The sequence below is a fragment of the Miniopterus schreibersii genome (genome assembly GCF_964146895.1).
Source record: "Miniopterus schreibersii genome assembly, chromosome: 1".
NCBI lineage: Eukaryota > Metazoa > Chordata > Mammalia > Chiroptera > Miniopteridae > Miniopterus > Miniopterus schreibersii.
Genome location: NC_138101.1, coordinates 96,429,732 through 96,445,538, shown reverse-complemented (window position 1 = coordinate 96,445,538; position 15,807 = coordinate 96,429,732). Strand labels below are relative to the sequence as shown.

General features: G+C 34.6%; 1 protein-coding gene across 2 annotated transcripts in view; it reads right to left on the bottom strand.

The window, feature by feature from the left end:
- Window positions 1-15,807, bottom strand: part of FANCM (FA complementation group M) — a 67,907-nt gene that overhangs the window by 17,548 nt on the left and 34,552 nt on the right. For both annotated transcript variants that reach the window (XM_081117085.1, XM_081117086.1), the window contains 5 exons: window positions 12,476-12,633; window positions 11,316-11,471; window positions 6,879-8,775; window positions 1,688-1,779; window positions 1,527-1,595 (listed from right to left, as the gene is read on the bottom strand). In XM_081117085.1, coding sequence (XP_080973211.1) covers window positions 1,527-1,595; window positions 1,688-1,779; window positions 6,879-8,775; window positions 11,316-11,471; window positions 12,476-12,633 — 2,372 coding nt within the window. The remainder of the gene's footprint in view (window positions 1-1,526; window positions 1,596-1,687; window positions 1,780-6,878; window positions 8,776-11,315; window positions 11,472-12,475; window positions 12,634-15,807) is intronic.

Here is a 15,807-nt window from a genome sequence, read left to right as displayed (position 1 = left end):
CCAGAAATGTTGAAGGGTCCTCTTTAAGAGGAAGCTAATGCACAAAAGAATCTGACAAACTAAATAGATCCAGAGACATTGAAGCATGCAACAGATGGTCATATTTCAGAGGGAAGAGGGAAGAGGTGGTGGAGGGTGAGAAGAGATTAACCAAAAAAGTTATATGCATATATGCATAACCCATGGACCCAGACAATAATGGAGTAAAGCCTGGGGAGTGGGTGGTAGTGAGGTAGATGTGGGATCAATGGGGGGGAAAAAATGGGATACCTGTAATACTTTCAACAATAAAGATAAATTTAAAATAAAATAAAATAAATAAAAAATAAAAAGTGAAAAAAAGAAAAACAATTTCTGACTAGGAGGCCTATCACTGTATCTTTGACAGAACAATATAAAACTGATCAAAAGACTCAAAAGTTTATCAATCAAATTTCAATTAATAGGAATAATTTTAGTTTAAAATGGAATGATTACATTATCAATGTTTTAATTCATTTCTGATAAGTCAACCAGACAGTCTAGTTAGAGAGATTCTCATTTTATATGAGTTTACAAAGTTAATATGGACTGACTGCATTTTTTATTAATATTGCACAAATTATCCTATATTTTATTAGGGAACTGAAATACAAGATTTCCTAATCTCATAATTTAGTCACCAGCTATAAGTTGATGACAAATATCATTAGCCTTAAGACCTGCCTCCTACGCAAACTTCATATTCACAGTCACCAATGCCTGCCAGACACTGACACTTCACTCAAACATGTTCAACACTGAACTTACCTCTTTCTTGTCTTCTCTAGGTTTGTGATACATCTGCCAAGCAGCCCAAGCCAAAAACCAGTCATATTGGACTCCTTCCTTTCCTCTTTTCAAACCCACTCAGTAAGCAAATGAAAGAATGAGGCCTTCCAAAAACGGACCCATATTTTTCTCCAGTTTTACTTCCTGTCACTCTTTGTTTTAACAATCCAATTAAGAGATGCTGTTTCCCACTGTGTGTCATTCTTTAAGCTGTTCACTGGTTGACAATGCCTTCCCTTCTCCCTTCTCTTGCCTAAGGCCACATATGCTTTGAGATTTAATAAAGTTTTAACTTCAAGAAGCTTGCCAGAACTCCCAAAGTGTTGGCTAAGTGGTTATCTTTTCTTATCACTCAAAAGATTTACTTATCTTTCTTTCCTAACAGATTGTAAGTGACTTAAGCAGTTCCAGGGTATAATCAATGCAGTATCTCCAGCATCTTCCCGGGCAGATAAACAGTAGGTATTTAATGAACACCCGCTGAATTGCTGAGGTGTACTGACAAAAGTAGGGATAGTTTTTAAAACAAATATAAAATTAAAATAGAAATTTCAATCAAATAGAATTTACTATCTATTTTTCTATTAACTATATACTTGTAAGATCAAATGTATCTACATTCACCTATACAGATACTATTTTTGTAATATGGATTCCAAAAAATTTGAGTTATTATACGTTACTATATATTATCTATACATTACTTATGTACTTACTTTCTTTGGAGGAACCCTGCGCTTTCTTACAGCATGAAGTGGGGAATCAACTTCACTACATTTCTGATCCTAGATAAATAAAGTAAAAGGTAAAAAGTAAAAAGACATAAGGAGAAAGAAAAAGCCTTTGTATGATCACATTGCTGTGATTACTGACTCACCTCGGGGGATTCCAGAACATTTCCTTTTGCTTTTTTACTCTTTCTTTGGAAAATCTCATCACCTTCACTTTCATTGCTTGTTAACTGTTCATCTATAAAATTTATTTAAAAATAATTAATCTAGTCAATAGATTTAAGTTTATCCAACCACAACTATTTTATTGACAGTACAATAAGAACTGTTTCTGTCAATCTCAACACTTACTCTAAAAAAAATAGCTTTTCAGAAGTTTGGTCAAAAAAATCAGCATAAGCCCAAGCTGATTTGGCTTGGTGTTTAGAGCGTGGGCCCTCAGACTGAAGGGTCACAGGTTCAAGTCCAGCCAAGGGCACGTACCTTGGTTGTAGGCTCCATCCCCCACCCTGGCGAGTGTAGGAAGCAATCAATGACACATCGATGTTTCTCTCTCTCTCTCAATTCCACTCTCTCTAAAAAGCAATGGAAAAAATATCCTCAGGTGAGGATTAAAAAAAACAGAAACAAAAACAAATCAGCATGAGCCCTGGACAGTGTTGCTTAGTGGTTAGAGTATCAGCCCTCAGACTGAAGGGTCTCGAGTTCGATTCCCAGTCAAGGGCATGTATCTAGGCGGCAGGTTCAATCCCCAGCTCCAGTCGGGGCATGTGAAGGAGGCAGCCAATCACTGTGTCTCTCTCACATCGATGTTTCTTTTTCTCTCCCCTCCCCCCCAGCCTCCTTCCCTGCCTTCCACTCTTCCTAAAAAAATCAATGCGAAAAATATCCTCGGGTGAGGATTAACAACAACAAAAAATTAGCATAAGAGACAGAAAAATAAAACACTGCTAGTGAGAAAACTGAGACAACTTTTGCTGATAAACATATATTTGACTCAGGTTCAATTTTACAAATTAACTGAAAAGAAGCTAGAAGAGTATAAAACATAATTCTATTAGTCAATGATTCTAGAATTCATCTGTAAAATCTATGATAGTATTCCTGCCCTTTGTGTCTTATTCTCTTTCTAATTGAACAAGTTAAAGCATGAAAATGCAGGCTATAAGACAATATATATAAAGACCTTTTATGTATGTATGTACATATGTATGTCATATATATGTATATATACATATGTTTTTGTGCACAGCATGAAATTAAACATTGGTAAGATATTCAGCAAAATGTTGTAACTAAAACAACACATCTGGGGGAACGAAAAGATTGCTAAAAACAAAACTTTCATGTATGAAATAAGATGCTTCAACTATTCAGGTACTTAAACAAAGCTTTAAGTCTTGCCCTTTCATAAAATTTTGATTGAAAATACTTTGTGTCTTTATGAAACCTTCTGTAAGAGCCTTATCATTGTTTCAAGATATAAATTCTTTGATATGTCTCCCTTTCAAGAGGTGAATCAGAATTCCTCTCCCCTTAACTGTCGAGCAGACTTAATCACTTGCTTCTAACAAAAGAATATAATGAAAATGAAGGTGTATCACTTCAGAGTCTAGGTCATAAAAGTCATTCCAGCCTCATCCTTGCTCTCTCTACATCTCACTCACTCTGGAGGAATATAGATGCTACATTGTAAGGACATAAGAAGAAACCCTATTGGAGAGGCCCCTGTGGCAAGAAATCAAGGCCTTCCACCAAGAACAGTGTGATCCTCCAAGCTTACTCAAGCCTTCAGATAACTCTAGCCCTGACCAACATTTTTTTTTTTTTTAATATATCTTTACTTATTTCAGAGAGAGGAAGGGAGAGAGACAGAAACATCAATGAAGAGGGAGTCATTGATTGGCAGCCTCCTGCACAGCCCCTACTGGGGACCGAGCCCGAAAGCAGGGCATGGTACCCTGACCTGGAATCGAACCTCAGCCTCCTAGATCCTAGGTCAATGCTCAACAGCTGAGCCACATCAGTTGGCCCTGACCAACGTCTTGATTGCCACTTCATGAAATATCCTGAGCCAAACCCCTTACTAAACCACTCTTGAATTTCTAGTCCACAGAAACGTCGTTTTAAGCCATTAAAGGGGGTGGGGGGTGTAATTTGTTATGCAGCAGTAGATAAATAATACAGGTTGTGGTACCTGGAAATAGTGAATTGCCATACCAAAAAACTAAACTATGGAGGGAGTTTTAGAACTAGATTGGGGGCTGAAGCTGAAAAAACTTCTGGGGAGAGTTTTAGTGAAAGCTTGAAGAGACTCACAGGAATTGTTTGTAGGAACAATTTCTGGGAAGATTAATGGCTATTGAGGAGGCTGTGGGTGAGAGGTTAAAGTAAGGAAAATCTTACTAGAAATTGGAGGAAAGAGAATCCTTTATGTAGTGCCAGAAAGTTTAGCAACCTTGCAGTAACACAGAAAGTAGAAAATGTGCCTAATGAATGAGGTGATCTAGCTAAGGAAATTTCTAGACAAAATGTTTAAGGTATCATCTGTGCTTCTTGCTGTTAAAGTAAATTGCAAGAGGGGAGAGATAAGCTCAAGAAAGGACTACTAAACAAAAAACAGCCTTGCTGGCTTTGAAAATTCCCAGCTTTTGAAGCTGGCAAGCAATATTAAACTAAGAAGTCTTCCAAGCAAAGATCTAATCTAGAGGACTGCCAGGAAAATATTGTTCGATGAAGCTGAGGGTATAATTGTAAATGCTTTAAGACCTAAGAAATATCAAGCATGGTGCCTCAGAGTAGCATTCAGTCAGATACAAGGCTCTCTCGATACTTTAGGATGTTTATCGCGGATCTTCTCAAATAGGCCTTCTGAGAGGATTAAAGAACTCTCTCTATACACCTCAGCAGAAACCCAAGGTAGAGAATTTAGCTCCAAAAGATTTGTGGGCAAGCTAGTGTCTAATGGAATGAACCCCAATGAGATTCACAAGAAACCCAAAAATTTACAAGAATTATATGGGAAGAAACACAGCCAGCTATAACTAAAAGGGGCAGAGACAGGACAAAATGAAAAGAGGGCTTTGGATTCCCACATTTTTACTAAAAGGTATGCTGCGAAAACTCCACAGGTGCTATCTGTTATGAAAAAGGATGCTACCAAGCATCCAGAGGGCAAAGTCAAGAACCATGGAGAATTATTCCCAGACTTTGAATCCTAATCAAGGAACTTCCAATCTCAGCTCTGCTGCATTTTAGAATTGCTATGGACTAGAGATTCCTGTGTGCCTCCAATTACCCCTCCCCCTCATTTTGAACAAGCCATCTTGAAAGTAGATTGTCCATGCCCAGTTAAGTCTTCAGATGACAGCAACCCCAGGTGATATCTTGATTATAACCTCCAGAGAAATCCTAAGCTAGAACAACCCAATTAAGAAACTCTTGAATTCCTAAACTACAGAAACTGTGAGATAAATGTTTATTTTAAGCCACTAAGTTTCTGGGACTAATTTGTTATACAGCAATAAAAAACTAACACAAATACACAGTATATTTCTCCTCACACTCTCTGACAATAAAATATATACCCAGACAAACCTGAATAAATCCTTTTTGCAAAAGAGCCACTCTATAATTGAACTAGATTTTTTTTTCATTACCTTCTAGAATTAAATGCAGGGCTCAGCTATAATAATCAACTAATTCCAGAAGGCTTTTCTTTTAACTACTTCAGTGACTTTTTTTTTTTAAATATATCTTTTTTGATTTCAGAGAGAGGAAAGGAGAGGGAGACAGAGAGAGAAATATCAATGATGAGAGTGAACACTGATCAGCTGCCTCCTGCACGCCCCCGACTGGGGATTGCAGGCATGTGCCCTGACCGAAAATCCAAGTGTGATCTCCTGTATCCTAGGTAGTTGCTCAACTGCTGAGCCACGCCCGGCCGGGCTTAGTGATGTTTTAATTAACTATTTTTGTATATACATAACATGACAAATGACCTTAAATCCTCTATTTCAGTTAGATGAAATAAAAAATATTAAGTACTCTAATAAATAATTCCCTAATATATATGTATTCATAATTATATTGCCCATGGTTAATAGTTAAGTACAATGCTAGAAAAAGTTTTGATACAAATATGACACAAACAAAAAAAGTGATTTCATCCAATAACAGACTTAATATAAAGGTGTTAAAGCAAATACTGAAGGCTCACAGGAAAAATACATGTAAAAATACATGTCACAGTATTTCCAAAACTATGCGGAATAGTCAATTTTCGAAAATTAAACATATGTCCACAACTTACTTTAAAAGAGATTTTATCTTAAATAAAACATTCATGAATCATGCTCTCTGCTACTGAGAATAGCGTAAGAAAGATTGACAGAGGAAACTTTCATTTTATCCTACTACTATTCTTTTTCCACAGCCAGAAGGAGTAAAATCCATAAATGGCCTGCTATAATAATCTACCCATAAACTAGAGTTGAGTTATATAACAAGACTTACAGGATATTTAAAATCATTTTAATACCCAGCATATATCACTGTATTTTCTAGTTTTTGTGTAAGTGTAGAATTAGATTACAGAAAAGCAGAGATTCCCTAAGAGCTTTTGTAGTCTTGTCTCAGTCCTCCAAATACAGCTTTATTTATATTTTGCTATATAAACCCTCTACTTTATACTATCCCCCCAAAATCTTACTTTGATTCTTGTACTTTGCGCCCCACTATTTTATAACATCTAAATTCTCTATTATTTTCAACATATCCCATATTCCCAAGGAGCCAAAATGAAAATCTACATTTATAAATCTAAGCTAATCCAGTTCAAAATTTTGATATTTTTTTTGTATCTCCTAAGCATCCACTATCTTATTATTCCTTTAGTAGTTATTTACATATTTTACTCTTATCTTTTCAAATGTGTATGCTACACAATTGTTTTACAATCAAAGGCTAGGGCCAAATCTTACACTTCTATATTTCACAGTGTAATACCTTTCCAATGGCATGCATGCCATAAGTAAAGGGTGCCCCCCAAAAATGTATACACACTTTAACAACTGATAGCTCAATTTTGAAAATGAAATGTATTTTAATAAACACTGTCTTTATAATTATTCAAAGTGTATGTATACATTTTTGGGAGACACCCTGTATATATGTAGGTAAAATAATCTTATAAATCTTATATATCAGTAAGCATCAACTTAAGAAATATATAATACATAAATTCTCTAATTCAACACACCATATACTGAGAAATTACATTTTGAAAAATTACGGAAGTTTATCTAGAGCAATTATTCTAGAAAGATGAAATCTTACCTCCAGCAGAATGACAGGATTGATGTAGGTTGATTTGTTCCCCATTTTTAGTCTTTTCTATAGAAAGTCCTGAATCATCAAAAGTTGAATTCAATGTGTCTTTGAAACTTTGTAGATTTACCTTTCCCTTATTAGAATCTAGCATCCTAGGCATTTCCTTTCTCTTTTTAGAGTTCAATGTGTTTGATTCAGAAAGTGGTGTACTCATAACTATTTCCCCTCCTGGCAAAGGAAACTGAGAATAACCAGGTGACATAAATTGTTTATTTTTTGCTATACTCAATGGGAAATGTGCAGAAGTTGGACTCTGAATATCTTCACTTGATGAGATAGTAATGGTTCTACTCGTAGAACTATCAACATGATCTCTTGGTATTACTGCTAAATTTGAAACATAGTTTGCATCACTTATCTCCTTGACATCTAAACACCTTCCAGATAGATCATCTAAAATTTTATTCTTATTTGTATTTGATGTATGTTCTATTTCATCATCAGAATCTGGAATACAAAATCCTAAATCAAAGGTAACAGGAAATAAATCCTTAGAGTAGTCAAGAACACATTCGTCACTCTTCAGTTTTTCCTCATGTACTCCTGTCAAATCTTCATGAGATTTCCAACTGTTAGTATAATAGGCAATTTGATCTTGGGGTTGAGAATTATTGTCTAACAAAAGTTCATCAGAAATTAAGAACTGAGAAACCAGTGCCATTTTGTTTATACAAGTTTTGTCTGACACATGTAAAGATTCGCATTCCTTATTCGAGGGAGAAAGGGTCATATCATTAAATTCTGTATTAACATCTTCAAATAGTGGTAAACTCTCATCCTGATCAGTGAGCAATACTGGGAACCCACTGTTAACATCACAATTCTTTTCTTCAGCAAAATACTTTGGAGGGCCTATGTTTATTTCAGTATGATTGTTGCTTACTAAATTTTCATTTTTAACATTTTTACGTACTTTATCATCACAATCACATAAGCCTGGCTCATCAAAAATCTTATCATTCATTGTACTATAAAGGCAACTTTTATCAGAAGGATGATTAATAAATTTAAGTGAATTTAATTCTAAATCCTGTCGAGAACTTACAGCTGAATGTGATATCAAACAGGTAGGTTTATTGTTTGGTAAATACTCTGTGTAGGGTAGGTAAAGCAAATTTTCAAGTGCAGAATCCTTAGTAATTTCATGTTCCAAATTTGAAAGTCCACTGAGAGGTGGTGGAGAATGAGATAAAAATCTCTCTACATTAACTAGTACCTCTTTTGTTAGTGAGTAACAATTATAAAATTGGTCATCAGTTCTAGCTATAACAAGCTCTTCCTCAAGTGGAAGAAATAAGCTATGTAAAACAGATTTCTCATCACTGAAACTGTTATAACCAGAATCTAAAAAATTTCCAGCAAATGAACTAGTGGATTTATTTGTAATCTGACATTCTGTTAATAATCCACATGACTGATTAACATTTTCATTGATAGCACATGTGGCAGCAACTTCATCTGTATCTGATGCCCTTTTATCATTTAGGTCTACCTGAAAAATATTTTCAACTGTAGAACTGTCATCAGTATCTAAAAAATCCATAACAACATCATTATTTTCTTTTTTAGGCTGATCTTTTTTCAGTTTTTTAAAAGCTTTTCTCTTTAGAGAAACAATTTTAGGTTTGATACGAGTCTGTTTAAAAATTTCAGCACATTCTTCATCAGATTCTGTCATTGGGATTGAACTGCCTTCATTTATATTCTTTGTAAATGAAGATTTCTTGTTACTAGTAAAGGTGCCATTGGCAAGATTGTATTTGTTCCTGGGAGCACTAAATGTTGAGCTAACATCTTCCATTTTTAAATAAGATTTAATTTCCAATTCATAGCTGCATTCTCCCTATAAAGAAAGAAAATGAAAAAGTCACAAGAAAACAAAACAAAAAAGCCAATTCTAAGAGATGAGTTTTACTCTACGTAAAAATATTTTCCAAACAATATTACATTATTCAAATGCCAACCAGAGAAAGACAAAGATCACATGCTCTCATTTATCTGTGGAATGTAATGAACAAAATGAATTGACCAACAAAATAATACCCGAGACACAGAGGCATGGAACAAACTGACAAATCTCCGTGGGGGCGGGGGAGGGGAGTGACGACGACAAGAGATAAACCAAAGAACTTTCTTGCTTATATGCACAGCCCGTGGACACAGACAATAGGGTGGTGAAGGCCTGGAGGGGGCATGCATAGGGACTAGGCAGAGATGGAGAAAGGAGGGAAAATGGGATACATCTGTAATACTGTCGACAATTAAAAATATATTAATAATTTTTTAAAGCCAAGTCTAAAAAATGTTTTCCAAACAACATTACATTATTCAAATTATTTTCTTTTATACCTTAAAAAATTATTCTGATAAATCAAATAAAATTATAAATGACACTACTGTGAAATTATCATAAATTTTCTTTAATATATATTTTTTTATTTTTAGAGAGAGGAAGGGAGAGGGAGAGAAGGAGAGAAAGAGAGAAAGATGGATGAGAGAGAAACATTGATAGGCTGCCTCCTGCACAGCCCCCACCAGATATGTGCCCTAACATGGAAATGGAACTAGCGACCACTTGGTGCATGGGTTGACATTCAAACACTGAGCCATACTGGCCGGGCATAAATTTCTTTAGTCAGTTACTATTTTTGTATCCCCAGTACTTAATACATGGAAGATCCATGATAACTATTTAGAAAGAACAAATTTAATAAATGCATAAAATAAGATTATAAACACTAAGTTTTTTACTTCTAACATTTAATAGAACAATTATTCTAATTTCCTAAAAATAGAGATTTAAGAAATTAATACATATAAATGTAAAGCGCACATTCATATGTTAAATTTACTCTTTTTGAAAGTAAACTAAGGACAGCTTTTAGAACATCTGAAATAATGATACTTGTATGTGTACTAGGCTGTAGGCTAGAATATACTATTTTTAACAAATTTTCCAACCAAGAATTCTTATAGTGAATTTCTAAGTCTTTCTTATCTCTAAGTTTAAAACTACAGTCCCCACCACTCCTGGCTCACCTTTCCCTCTTCCCCATGAATGCTACTTTAATCACGATTCCTCTACTACTTGGGGACTTAAGCAGTTAATTTTCCACTCTTTGAATAATAAATACAATAAATATTAATGTAAGAATGTCTGTCTCCCTGATAGTACATATGTTCCCCACTAACAGAATATTTTTTAAAAATATGTTTTTAGTGATTTTAGAGAGAGAGGGAAGGAGAAGGAGAGAGAAAAATCAATCGGCTGCCTCCTGCACACCCCCTACTGGGGATTAAGCCCGAAACCAGGGATGGGACCATGTTCAACCAACTAAGCCACACCAGCCAGGGCTGACAGAATATTTTACCTGGCCTCTTCAATGATGTAGCCACAGGGCCAGGAACAGTTCATGGCATATACAGGACACTAAATACATATGTGTTAATTTGACGGCACAGGTTTTGCTGGGATTCACAACTAATTCCTGTATTTGCATGTATTCATGAACAATAACTAATAATAAAAAGAGCAGCTACAATCTACTGAGTACTTAATATGTGCCAGTTACTGTTCTAAGTGCCTTACACATATGAAGTCTTTTAATCCTACAGCAACCATATAAAGAAGGTATTATCATTATCTCCATTTTATAGATGAAACTGAGACATAGAGAGGTTACATAACTTACAGAAGCACAATTAGTAAGAGGCAGTGTTTGGATTCTAACCCAGGCATTTTGGATTTCACTCTCACAATAGGTTCATCATTCTGACTCTCTCAAGAATAATAATCAAGAAACTGCTCAAGGAATCAACAATTCTGTAAACTACCACCGGGATATAAGAGATACACTACATGACCTATGTGATAGACAACATTTCAATAAATCTCATTTAACAAGAATCTTAAATTACAAAGTTTATATAAATCATTAAATATATTAAAATTTGATTCAGGTCTATCAATATTTACAAATGATACTCCTCTAATTAACTCTATTTCTTCTATGGCAGAAAACTGGTTCCTTATTGAGATCACAAGGATATATAAAAAAACAAAATATTCTAGCTATCATTTCTTATAATAAATACCAGTTTCTTGTTTTAAAAATTGATTTTAGAGTGCAAGAAAGGGAGAGGGAAGGAGGGCGAGAGACAGAGGGAGGGAGAGAGGGAGGAAGGGAGAGGGAGAGAAACATCAACTGGCTGCCTCCTGACCAGGGACCGAACCAGCAATCTGAGCTTGTGCCCTGACCAACTGAGCCACATCGGCCAAGGCAATACTTGTTTCTAAAAATGACGACTTCAAATTAAGAGTAAAGATTAAGTATTGTAGTTTCACCATGAAACCAGCAAGAGAAAATTACAATAAAAACCTACCTCTTCATGTCTCATTCCTTCTATAATTTGCATAATGCTTATAAAATGATGGCATCGATCTGAGTGATCAACTTGATATGTAGGAAAAGGATGATCTTGCCATAGTCTCCATTCAGAGAGAGAGAGTTGACGAATTCCAATGGTTGGTTCTTGAGTCTTGATTAATGATTTTTAAAATAATAAAAATGATAAAAGCATTCAGATTTCACAAACTGATTTTTAAAAAACCATTTAATACACAGATAATCAGCCTAATATAAATAATTTGAACTTATTCTGATGCTTTCAACTAAAATCTCAGGGGGGAAAAAAGAAAATTTCTTAAAGTATAAAGTTGACCTTTAAATACATTTTAAAAATAAGTCATATGAGTTACTAGTTAACCATATTTCCTGTTTATATAGTTCCATGTTGAGTAATATTTAAGAAAAGGTGTGGTTTCAAAAGTACTATTTATATCCTATAATCTAATAAGGAGGCATTCATATTATCTCAGTGATACTAATCCCAATCCTTCATGCCTGCTGCCATTCCTCTTTCCCTGTTAGTGAATAAAAAATAAAAATTCTGAATAGCCATATATTTAAAGCACTATAAATCTTCCAAAAGGAATCTTTCCTGAGGCTGTTCTTCCAGTTTTTTGGGTACAAAAGTAACCTTTGACAAATTATCTTGGCTTTCATTAAGTTCACCAGTAACTTGTTCTTAAAAGAAAATAAATCATAACATCCAAATTAAAGTTTTACTATAATTTCAAAATGACAAATAAAAACCAGTTTGTACATAGATGCTCATGGCAGCATAATTTTATGTTAGCAATATACTGAAAAGATTCTAAAACACAACAGGGAAGTAGTCAAAATATGGTACACTGCAGGGTAACATAACAATCATGTAAATTTTGTCTATACAGAAATGTTCATATGGCATAAAGTAATAAAGAAAAGGCAGAACTTATGTAAATATATTATGGTCATGTAAAAATATATTCTATATATACAATAAAGGATATAAGAAATTAGAAGTTTTACAAACTCAGACTTTAATAATCTTTTTAAAACTGTTTACATTCTTAAATTTTTAAGGTGACATTCTGACTATGAAGATTCTCTTTACTGTATAATCACTATAAAGAACATCTGAAAACATGTTCCACTTACTGGTACATTTTCCTCATTTTGTAAAGACAGAAATTGAACTTGAGGCAATGTTATTTCCTTAATTTCATCACTGTCTCTTAACCTATAAAGTCTGTTCCATAATTTAAATTCTTCATCGGATAAGAACCAATCTTTCTTTGAATCACTTTGTCTTATTCCTATAGGGTTGAAAAGTAATTGAAAAGAGGTTAAAAAAATCTGCTAGGCAAATACAAAATATATATCAACAGTCTATTCTTCATATAATCACTCTGGTTATCTCTTCCTGCTTCTACATATCTCCTACAATTCTCTGACCTCTTTGAAAGTATTAATGCTCCCTTCTGTCTAGGAGTCTAGGAGCTAATCTTTAGTAATCCCTTCATTAACAGAACAGAGCCAGGTAGCTAGGCTCTCATTCCTGGCTTCTTCTGGACTCTCTCCATTTTGTTGTCTAAGTCCTGGCATGAAACAGTCAGATAATTTACAAATAAAAACTAGTATCATGATTCTATCATAACATTATTGGAAAGGTTATCTGAAGCTTGTGGGAGGACCCCAAAACAATAAAGGGTTTTTAGATGGTCTTAAATTGGGATTGTGGGGTGGAGTAAAGGGTGGTAGAAAAGATCTACTGCTTGCCCGGCTGGGCGTGGCTCAGCGGTTGAGCGTTGACCTGGGATCCAGGAGATCGGGGTTCGATTCCCGGTCAGGGCACATGCCCGGGTTGAGGGCTTGATCAATGACTCTCTCATCATTGATGTTTCTATCTCTCTCTCTCCCTCTCCTTTCCTCTCTCTGAAATCAATAAAAATATATTTAAAAAAATAAAAATTAAAAAAAGAAAAAAAAGATCTGCTTAAAAAAAAAAATGACATAACATACTTAAAAAAAAAAAAAAAAACAGAGTAAATTAACCCTTTTTGGCTTCCATAATCTCTATAAAGGAAAATAATTGCAAGCTGGAAAGGATAAACAGTATAAAGCAGGAACTCTGGCCAAATACAGATGAGGGCAGAAAAAATCAGAAAGACTACTGAATTTAGGAAACAGGAAACTTCTTTCTTAGTTATTCCAAAATACTATAACAAGCTTTTATAAAATAAGGGGTTTGAACTAAGTGATCTCTCAGGTCCCTTTAGATCTAACAATCTGAACCTCTAAGACTTTTGAAATAGGAAGGTATTCAACTCTCCTAGTCACTTTAAATAAATTCAGTCCTCTAAGACCAGATGAATTATATACTAATAAATAGAACAATACACTTATATAAATAATCTTGGCAAGATGAATCACTAACACTGGAAAAATGGTTAAAAAAAAGGTACAGAAAAATGAACATGAGCTAATATCTCAGTTTTTTAAAAAGGACAGGTATTGCCCTAGCCAGTTTTCTCAGTGCTTAGGGAGTCAGCTCTCGAACTGAAGGGTCCCAGTACGATTCCGGCCAGTGGCATGTACCTTGGTTGCAGGCCTGCCTGGGTTGGGGCATGTGCTAGAGGCAACCAATTGATGTGTCTCTCTCACATCAATGTTTCTCTCTTTCCCTTCCACTCTCTGAAAAGCAATGGAAAAAATATCCTCGTGTGAGGATTAAAAAAATAAAATAAGTAAATAAAAATGACAAGTATTAGAATTTTACTGACATATATAATTGTTTAACCATAAAGCTCTACTCCTTAAGCCAATACATAATAAAAAAAATTAAAAACAAAAATGGCTGGGTAGCTCAGTTGGTTAGAGTGCCATCCCAATACATCACGGTTGTAGGTTTGATCCCCAGTCAGGGCACATACAAGAATCAACCAATGAATGCATAAATAAGTGGAACAACAAATCGATGTTTTTCTCTCTCTCCCTTCCTCTCTTTCTAATCAAGAAAAATAAAACTTTAAAATATTAGAAATTAAAAAACACTTTACTAACAAAATCTGCCATCCATTCCAAGTAGCATTTTAGAAACAATTATTAAACATATGGCTAATTAACATTTATAAAAATACAAGAATAATTTATTCCAACCTAATCAAGTTTTGATGCTATTATTAGTTTAATAAACTCAAGAGAATTCAAAATACATATCATCTTTTCATTTTAACCAAAAAGTTGGCAAAGTCTTGTAAAAGGACAGGTATATTCTTATTAAGTGGAATTGTATTAGTTTTAATAGGCATATCCAAAAAGCATTGATTAAGGGAAAGAACATTAACAAATTTAAGAGAGTCCAAAGCAGATGACTAGAAGGGAAAGGACTTGGAAACATCATGGTTTGAAAACCTTGAGAGGTACTATCTTCAAATTCATAAACAATTTCTACATAAGTAAACCAAGGATCATAACTGTTCTTTGCTATCTCGAAGACAAAACTAAATCAATGAGAAAAAGGTACAAAGACAGATTTTTCAACATGAAATGAACCCTCATTTTAAAAAAATACGATTTCCTTTAACATAGATTTGAATTCAAGATGAAGCTGGATATTCACTTAACAAGAATGTTGCATAAAGCATTCCTACTTTGACACATAAGTGGACCAGATGATCCCCAAGGTTTCTTCCAAATCTTAAAATACAATTACATGATTTTATGATTCCTTAAAAGCCTAAAGACTAAAATTCAAAAGAAACTTTTTAGTTTCTCACCTTTTCATAGTGCTAATATTTCAAGATATTTTCTTGATATCACCACTACCTCTGCAGTTTTAAGCTAGCAACACTCTCATTACTATGCTCCCTAGAACAAAAGTATGTTTCTTGCTGACTCAGTATCACCAATAACTTGGTTTAACTTCACAATTTAAAAAAAGGGGGGGGGGGACTTTATCCTTTGCAGAAAGGGAAAGACTCATTCCCCCTCCCTTCTTTAGAGCAATTCCAGAGATACCTTACGTTTGTAAATCCTTTCTTTAACCCTTTGGTGTGCATGCCAGTCTTTATAAAGGCTAAACAAGCCTCTGGCCAGCTTTTCAACCAGAAATATTTTTCTTTTTTAAAATATTTTTATTGACTTTTTTTTTAGATAGAGAGGAAGGGAGAGAAACATCAATGCAAGAGCAAAACATCAATGGGCTGCCTCCTGCATGCCCCCTACTGGGAATCAAACCAACAACCTTCTGGTGACCAGGATGACGCCCAACCAACAGCCACACCAGCTAGAGCCAGAAATGCTTTTCTTAAGGGCCTATAGGAGCTGTCTCTTTGAAATGTAAACATCAAGAAAGATGGTGTCCCTATCTCCCAGTTACCAGGGCAGTTTAGCTTAGGCACCTTTCTCTGAGCTGTCACTACCTGCTCATTAGAGAGTTAAGAGTTTTATTATTTCTTTGGATAAAGCCAACTAGCTAACACAATGGC